General features: G+C 45.1%; 1 protein-coding gene across 1 annotated transcript in view; it reads right to left on the bottom strand.

Moving 5' to 3' along the window:
* Snx9 (sorting nexin 9) overlaps positions 1 to 9,589 on the bottom strand; it is a 76,818-nt gene extending 67,229 nt beyond the window's left edge. The window contains exon 1 of the mRNA XM_028764350.1: positions 9,435 to 9,589. Within this exon, the coding sequence (XP_028620183.1) occupies positions 9,435 to 9,446 (12 nt within the window). The 5' untranslated portion in view covers positions 9,447 to 9,589. The remainder of the gene's footprint in view (positions 1 to 9,434) is intronic.
* Positions 9,590 to 9,691: the final 102 nt, after the last annotated feature.

Below are 9,691 nucleotides of genomic sequence, written 5' to 3'. Positions count from 1 at the left end.
ACTGCCATCTCTCTCTCACACACACACTGCCATCTCTCTCTCACACACACACTGCCATCTCTCTTACACACACACTGCCATCTCTCTCACGCACACACTGCCATCTCTCTCACACACACTGCCATCTCTCTCACACACACACTGCCATCTCTCTCACACACACTGCCATCTCTCTCACACACACACTGTCATCTCTCTCACGCACACACTGCCATCTCTCTCACACACACTGCCATCTCATACAGCAGCACTATGTGAAAGTATAATTCACTGAGAAACACTTCATCCAGAAAGGTATTATGAGGTCAGTTGTATCTGTAATGGTTTATATTGATTGTCAGCTTAGCAGGAGCTAGAATCACCTAGTGGACAAGCCTCTGAGCATACCTGTGAGAAATGATCTTGGCATGGGTTAGCCTTTGGGCATGTCTGTTGGGGGGGGGGGTTGTATTGATAATATATTGATAGGTGAGAAGACCTGTCTACTGTGGTTGGCACCATTCCCTAGGCTGGGATCTAGGATTGTACAAAAAGGAAAAAGATGCACAAGCACACACACACCCCCAACTATAGACGGAAGGTGACCATCTGCTTCCAGTTCCTGTGGTTTTGACTCTGCTGTCATGAACCATACCCCGGATCTGTGAGCTGAAAGAAACTGTCAATTGCTTTTGTCAGGGCATTTTATCATAGCAACAAAAAAAGAAACAGAGTATCTCTAAGTGAGTCTGTATATCACTGTAGATTATATACATTTGAACAACAATACTGAAAATGGAAAGGAGATATGGTCCTTAAATAATGATTTAAAGATCTGAAAATCCTCGGGCTGAGAACCCTGTCCCTAGAACAATTTCTAAGTACTGAAAACCAAACACAGTATATAAAAACACCATTTTACAAGAACTGCTTACCTGGAAACTGAAAGAAAACTAACTATCCATTCCTAAACACCCTGTTCTTGTCTCTGGGAAATCTGGAATAAGCCAGGGCATCAGACTATTTGTCCAGTACATGCTTTTCACTGGGTCCTAAACATGGCCTAATATGACAAATACTGCATAAAATTTTAGAGCCCAGCCAGGGAGACTAGACACTTGAAATGCACGCTGGGTCCTGCAAGGCAGGATCCTCTATTAACGAGCACTTTAACAGAGCACCACAGATCTCATCACTAAATGCTATTCCCTACCTAGAAGCATGGAAAGCCTGCGACTCCTGCGTTTTCATGTAATACATACTGTATGGCTCAATGTTCAGATATTAAAACCAAATCAGAAGAATTGAGTCAACTATATTTATAATGCCTAAATAATTTATAAATACTATATTTCTGTCTAAAAATGAATTGGAAGGGTAGGACATCATGGTTTTAATGACCATGAGAAAAAAAAGAAATACCAACTGGGAAGTTGGGAAATGCACACAATGTACAATTTTGCAAGCTTGGCAGTAACTCTGGTTTCATCCGAATGCTCACACAAGCATCCCCAAAGACAAGATTTACCCAGCTTGTGCGCACGCTCCAGAGCGCTTCCAGGACTCTGACTTGGCTCTATTCCAGCAGGAACAACAAAGTACAATAAAAATTTCAAGCAAAAAGCAGACGATCACATGGCCTGTAAGACACGCAGCTGAGTCAGCAGAAAGGAAAAGCTCTGGAAAGCTCCAAAAAGAGTAAAGGCAGAAGAACCCCAGGAGAGGTGCACGTGCCACGCAGAATCTCAGCCTGTAGCCATGATCTGAGCTGCACTCATCCTGAAGGAGTCAGGGATGTAAGAGAGAAAAGTCCAGCAGAGAGAATGCGGCTACAGCAGGACCCCAGAGCGACAGAGACAGAAGGGGACAGCGAGGCGAGGGCTTGCCCGGGTGTGGAGCAGGGCAAGGAAGGAATGCCTCCCGAGAGCTGGGGCCCAAGTCCATGCTGTCTGGCATGGCTGGAGTGACAAGCAAAAAGGAAGAAGATAAAGAGGGGATGACCAGGAGGAGGACAGGGACAAACAAATACAAGTTCTGTCCAAGAAACACAACTGTAGTGTAAGGATCAGAATTCACTCAGATTAAGTTCCAAATTAAAAATAAAATAGCAAGAAAATCAAGTCCATGAAAACAGACGAGTAAAAAGACACTGAGTTTGACTTCTGTTATTAAACCTCAGAAACTTAAAAAAAAATGAGTAACGCACCAGATATTAAAGAATAACCAACTGGAATTAAACTGAACCAAAAAGGACTTCTAAAACTAGAACACAACCCAGATACCTCATAAGCCCCAAGATATGCACAAAAATCCACATTGACACCACAATGGTCTTCAGAACTTAGAAGACAGGGTCTTAAGAACAGGTAGAGTGAAGTAAGGCACTTAAAAACCAACTGTAGCCAGTGGCTTCTCAGCAGGGAGCCTGGAAGCTGAGGGATGAGGCTCATTGTGCTGAGCAAACACTGTCAGTCTAGACCTCACTCCTGCAAAGCCATCTTTGATGGACAGGGAAAATACAGTTCCCAAGTTATCAACCACAGACATTCTTTAACGAGAATTCCAATTTACTTTAAGTAGAAGAAAAACTACCCTAAGAAAGGGCTGAAGCTGGGTGTGGTGGTGTACGCCTTTAATCCCAGCATTCCAGAGGCAGAGCAAAGGGGACTTAAATATAAAAAAATATAGTGTGCAAAGATAAGAGTACAAAGGAATCACACCTAAATAATCATTAACTCTACACAGTGAAAACACCTAATCTCTATTCACTTAATACTAAGTAATGACTGGCTATACTGGGAAATTACTACAGTTAGGCATCTGTAGGTTATTTCTGAATTCAGAAAAGGAGGATGGTATTGACTTACTTCAGACTAACATTCTCCACTAGGGAGCCGGGGTCGGGGCGTGCGTGCGTGCGTGCGTGCGTGCGTGTGTGTGTGTGTGTGTGTGTGTGTGTGTGAAGGAACACAAACCTCTCCAAAACCTAGCGATTAGGAGAGGTAGGTATAGCTCCCAACCCACCCACCTCCCAATAGCTGACCCACCTCCCAATAGCTGACTGACTCTCAGTTGGCCTGTAAAATGATAGCCAGGAATAGGTAAATTACAGCAAACATAATCAGAAGCAGATACAAACCGCTAACCTCAGTGACAGCTTGGATGGAAAAATACAACTCAATCAATATGTACCAATGACAGCTAATGAAGTCAGATTAACACTGGAAGAAGACATAGGAGATTTTGTTACTGGTTTGGTTTTGGTTTGGTTTTGATTTTTTGAGACACAGTTTCCTTGTATAGCCTTTGTTGTCCTGAACTAGCCCTGAAGACCAGGCTAGCCTCGAACTCACAGAGATCTGCCTGCCTCTGTTTCCCAAATGCTGAACTAGAGGAAATACTTTACAGGAAAAAATCCCTGCATCACTAGTAATAGAGGCTACTTCATAAAGATAAAGAAGTTTAATTCACCTGAAAGATGCTAACTTGGATAAATTGTTTGAGCCCACCCTTTTATTTATTCTTTGGTTTTGTATCTTAAGTTAATCTTTTATAATTTTTTTTAGGATTTCGCACATGGCATGGGGTATTTATAACATAGCCATCTGTCCCCTCCTTTCTACACCTCTGCTATCCTCACCGACTCAACCTCATCCTCTGTAATTGGCATTGTTGCTGGAGAGATGGCTCAGTGGTTAGGAGCACTGACTGCTCTTCCAAAGGTCCTGAGTTCAATTCCCAGCAGCCACATCGTGGCTCACAACCCTCTGTAACATGAACTGATAATCCCTTCTGATGTGTATGAAGTCAGCTACAGTGTACTCAGATAAATAAAATCAATTGTCACTGTTAATGATGTGAGCACAGACAAACATGTGCACACACACACACACACACACACACAGAAGCACAGAGACACACAGAAGCACACATAGATACATACAACACACAGAAGCACACAGAGGCACACATAGACACACACACACATAAAGACACATACACACTCACATACAACACAGACACTGACACAGAGAGACACACACAGACACAGGCACACACACACTCACACTCACAGACACCCAAACACTTACATACAACATACACAGAAAGACGCACAGAGACACACATACTGACACCCACATACACACAACACCTCAGTACATTTACTGTCGCTCATATGTACATGTGTTTAGAGCTGACCACTTGTGCCTGGATAACCTGACAAGAGTCTTGTCCTTCCCTCAGCAGCCACTGAATGCCACAGCTCTTTAGTGCGGGTGGGGCCGGATGAGATTCCCATCCCCAATGGTATGTTGACTGGTGAGGTCATTATGCAGGTTTTGCTTAGGCAACCATGTTGTTGAGATGTCATGGGTAAGTCTAGAAGACACTAAATCACAGCAGGCTCCGAGGTCCTCTGGCTCTTAAAACCTGTGTATCTCCTCTTCCACAAAAGCCCATCATTTTAGTTTTTCCACAAACTACAGACAATAAATCAGAAAGGATGTAGATGTAGCCACCATATTTAACAAGGCCAACCTAATGTACAGCCGCTGACTCTGTATCATGTACATACAGAGAATGGATACACCCTTTCTGCACACAGAGAACATACTGATGAAACTGCTTCCTAGGCATAAGCTTAGTCTCAGCAGGTTTTTAGCTATAGGACTGGCTGTCAATCAGATTCTCTGGTCAATGCTATCGAATTATAAAAAAAATCAACAAAAAGATGATAGGAAAATCTTCAACATTTGGTAGCCATGCACAACGTTGACAACCCATGGGCTAAAGAGAACTTTTGGAGTCTCAAAGTGTGGTGCTGCTTCCAGCTACTTTAACACACTAAGAAACAATTTTTTCATGTAACATGAGTTGATCAATTATATTTCAAAACATTACTAATACCTAAACTGGGTATAATTTTTCCATTGTGCATGCATTCTTTACAAAATGGTTGTTAACTTACAGTTGGAGATGAACCACTCTATTAAAGTTATATGTGTCATTACACATTACAATGTGTACTTGCTGTTCAGAAGAGCATCACCATGCTCTTCCAAACTGTCACTGGGAATACAAAGGTAAGCAAACACACAACTCCAGCCTCTGGGGGCCCACAGCATCCTCAAGGAGGCAGCCACCAGTCATGGAAGCACACATAATTGGCAACTGGGAAGGGTGTCAGGACTCTGTAGCAGGGGATTGTAAGAGAGGCTTCTGGGAAATGATGCTCTAGGCTAAGACCTCACAAGCACAGAGAAGACTCAAAGGACAGCAATCCCAGAAGAAGGAAAAGCAACGCACACCTATGGGGCTTGCTTCACAGGGTCTTAGTACAGAGCCCAGACTGGCCTTAAACTTGGACTTCCCTGTCTCTATTTCCCTAGAACTAGGATTCCAAGTGGACATCACTAAACTCTGTTGAAAACTACCAAGTTTTAAGCAGTTAAAGCCAAGCTATTATTTAATTTCAGATGATCAATATAAAGGCAAGACAGAGTAAAAACCATCTTTGCAAAAACTGTTATACTTTCCAATTTCTTCCCCCTTTGTTAAAAATTGTTTCATGTTTCTATTGTTACAGGACTTCTCTTTCACTATATATACACAGATATTGAAGACATAAAAATACTGTTACACAGAACTGACTGGGAAGTACTCTCTATACTTATAGCTTTTTGTTTTAGTTTGTTTTGGTTTGGTTTTTCGAGACAGGGTTTCTCTGTTTAGCCCTGGCTGTCCCGGAACTCACCCTATAGACCAGGCTGGCCTCAAACTCAGAAATCCGCCTGCCTCTGCCTCCCAAGTGCTGGGATTGAAGGCGTGCGCCACCACTGCCCTGCACTTAAGTTTTTAAAACTGTAAAAATCAGCTAGGTATGGTAGCATATGCCTTTAATTCCAGCACTGATGAAACACAGGCCCATAGAGATCTGGGTGTTAATAGTCAACTTGATTTCAGAGCAAGTGCCAAGCCAGTGAGGGCTGCGCAGTGAGACCCTGTCTCAAAAACCAAAACAACCCACCCTCCAAAAAAACAGAAAAAAAGTCTTAATTTGTGTGTGTGCAAGTGCATGTACACACTCAAGTGTACATGTGTGTGTTCACGTGTGTATGGAGGCCAGAAGGACAGAGGTCACAGGGGTCGCCCTTCTTGCTCCCAGTCATATTTGTAGTGAACCTGGTGCTAGCTGACTGAAAGTTAAGTCAGGCTGGCCGACCAGTGGGGCTTGATCAGGGCCTTCCCAAGGCCACAAATAAGGGGCACACACTTGGCCTTTTTTTTTTTTTTTTTTTTAATTTAACCTGGATTCTGGAACTCAGGTCCCCACGCGTGTACACTTTACATCTGAGCTTCATCTCCTCAGCCCTTAACTTTAATTTTTAGGAAGCTTCAGATAGGGGTTTCTATCGCAAGGCTGCTTCTAAACTGTCCTCAGGAATCTCGTCCAGTTCGGAGCCTCATTTCCTACCCGGATCTCTAATGTCCCACACTCATCGAGTTCACCCCAAAAGCTGCAGAAGGCAAACCTACAATGTCACATGCTGTATCTGGAAGGGGACGCTGGGAGGGGAGGGATTAGCACTCCAAGAACTTTATTACTGCTATGAAATGACCACATACCAGCAAAAGGAGCCTCCAAATCAATTAGCAAGAGTTGACCCTGGTATGGAACTTACAGCTGATCATACAGATACAGATCAACTGCCATGAATTATTTTATGTTCATTTTTACACATACAAACAATTCTCAAGGCTTGATCTTTTAGATAAACTCGTGTACTCAAAATTCACTTCAGGATTACGTCAGAGTATAATCTTAGGAAATATCTAACACAGGTCAAGACTAGAACATTCGTGAGGCCTGTGGCGGTGTTTGCTAGGTAAGACATGGCTGGCTCTAAGAGGTATAGGAACTAAAGCAGAGTTCAGCATTCTACGGAGGAAAGCTTAGAAACAAACCCCAGATGATCCCTTTAAAGCATGTAGTTACTGATTAATTGTCTTTGCAATGAAGAACTGCCCAATTAAAGTTCTAGAAGACTTCTGTTTTTTTCTATTATGACTCTACCAGGAGCTCTTAAAAGTCATGAGAATTCAGGGCTGGTGAGACGGCCTGTGGTTAGGAGCACCGCTGCTCTTCCAGAGAACAGAATCCAGTTCTCAGAACCCACATGGCTACTTACAACTCTCAGTTAACTCCAGTTCCAGGGGATCCAATGCCCTCTTCTTGGGACACCGGGGACGGAGGTGGTACACAGATAGACAGGTGGACAAGACACCCATACATGAAATAAATATTCTTCAAAAAAAAAATCATGTGACTTCAGAGATAAGTGTATATTCAAGAAAATACCATAAGAATGATTTAGAATTAAAGCCATTCTCCCATAAGTGCTAAGGCAATCCCAACCCTACCTCAAATGTCCAGGGGATGCATTCATTTCCCAACACTTAGCTCTTATAGCAAAAGCCTGAACACCACTTGGGCTTAAAAGCTCTTGAGTCCACCATTACTACTTGCTAAACACATCGGACCACCTATAGGGTTCAAGGAAGGGAGGAAATCCGCCCCTTCAGCTATGGGGAAGGGAAGGGGTGTGTCCTGAGCTAGCAAGCAACAGTGACAACTTTACTTTTGGGGACTAACTCAAAAATGGGCTTTGCTGTAACATATGAACCACCTGGGCATAAGAAAACAAGAGAACTGCAGAAGAGTTCCCTTAATGAGGTTTTCCTAGCCAGCCCTTTTCTTCAGAAGACAGTGGTTTGTCATCAGGTCCACGTGGGGATGCGTGCCACCTGGAACTGTGATTACAAAGCAGGAAAGGGCACCAACAGCCAGGAGAACTGGAATTTGCCTTCAGGAGCAGATAACAAAGTAGGAAGTGCTTACAAGGGCTGTGAGGTCACAGGCAACTCAATTTCAGTACAAGGACAGCTGTGTTTTTTCACTGGAAACATAAGGCTCCGCCATCAAATAAAACTTTACTATGCTTGGACATATGCATTCCTTGCTAAGTCGAAGTAGGCATGCGTGCCTCAGATCAGTACAAACATCACAAACTGACCTCCACAGAATAGGGTCTATGTCACAAACCACGGTTAAGGTTGCAAGATAACTCTGTAATTGGATTTTCAGTTTCTGAAACGTCTTGGGAACAGACCTCAAAATCAAATTTCCATAGAAATCTTTTGCTTGAATTAGGTTTTATCTCCAACAAGGTTTGTCACAAAGTAAGTGCATTGAAAAGGTAGGTAGTTGTTTCATATCTAATAAAATCAACCAATAACTGCTCAGATATATTAACAGGACAATTATTTCAACAACAGCAGCAGCAGCAGGTTCCTGAAGAAGCTTCATTTATGTATAAACACTATACGTAGTTAGATTCAGGACACTGAATATATATCTGGGCCCCAAATTCAACAGGCCTAAATGAAATCGGGCACTTCTGATCTTCCAAATCCCTTAACACTTTTCTAAATTACCTTCTATAACCACCCATCTTAAGAAAAAAAAGTTTGCATCAAACCAGAAGTAGCTTAGATATTTCAAAAATAAATATGGAAAAGACACGCTGAAGCGTGTAAAGGTGACACAGTCAAAGCTACCCACACATCAAAGCTCTATCAGAGGTGCTCCCCACCCCAGGTCCTCATTTCCAAGGCTCAGGCTTTTCCCAGTTGCTACTTCATTCCCAAGTTACTACTGAAACCGCACAAGAAAAGGGAACCGGAGAAACTAAAATTTTTTGCTTGTTTTGTTTTTGCACACTCGGATAGCAAAAATGGACTGCTAATTTCACAAACAGTAACAAAAAAATAAGCAAACCAAATCTCCTGGCTATTTACCAATCAGGAACCAAAGTTCCACTAAGCAGTTAGGGCCTGGGCCTTTTATGTTTTCTTTCTTTTTTTTTCTGCCGGCAGACACGTAATCTAAAAGCACAGTCATTTCCCTCTTGATACTTTATTCGCTCCGAAAACGTCCCATTCAAACCGAAAAAGCCAGCAAAAACAAAAGGGAAAAAAAAAAAATGAGAGCCTGGAAGGCAGTGGGCGCGGAGGGAACGGGACTCCCGGAGGCTGCAGCGTCCTCCCCGCCCGGCTCAGCTCGGCCCCCTCGTGCGCGGGGCTGCCGTCCGGAGGAGGGAGGCAGGCGATAGGCGCCGTGCGGAGCGGCAGCGTCCGGGTGGCCCGCGGCTCCGGGGCTGCGGGAACTCCACGTCCCGGGGAGCCTGTCTCCGCTCAGGCGCAAACTTTGCGGAGTCGCCGCCACCCCGGGGGAGCGGACCCCAGCGCCCCGCGTGACCCCGCTCCACTGCCCGAGGTCGCGGGGTGGGGGCTGGGGGGAACTCGCGAGCGACGCGCCGGGGCTCTTCGGCCTCGCTACGGCGCCGCGCCGCTGAGCCGAACGGCCGGTCCGGCCTGCGCCGCGCGCCCCTCACCTTGGTGGCCATGGCGGGCGGTTCCCCGGCCCCGGCGGGTCGGCTGGTCTCCCGCGCTGCGGAGCTTCGGCCCTGGGCGGGCGAGGTGGACGGCTCCGGCTGCGGTTCGGCGGCTGCGGCCCGGCGCGGCGGCTCCGCCTCAGCCCTGCTCTCGGCGCTCCGGCCCCCGCGGCTCGGCGACTCCCGCCGCCGCCCGCGCCTGCAGTTCCTGAAAGTCCCCGGCTGCGCGGCCCCCGCCCCCGCCGGCCAAGCCTCCC

This window comes from Grammomys surdaster, unplaced genomic scaffold (assembly GCF_004785775.1).
Source record: "Grammomys surdaster isolate TR1022 unplaced genomic scaffold, NIH_TR_1.0 143, whole genome shotgun sequence".
Classification (NCBI taxonomy): Eukaryota; Metazoa; Chordata; class Mammalia; order Rodentia; family Muridae; genus Grammomys; species Grammomys surdaster.
This window is presented reverse-complemented; position numbering and strand designations above follow the sequence as displayed.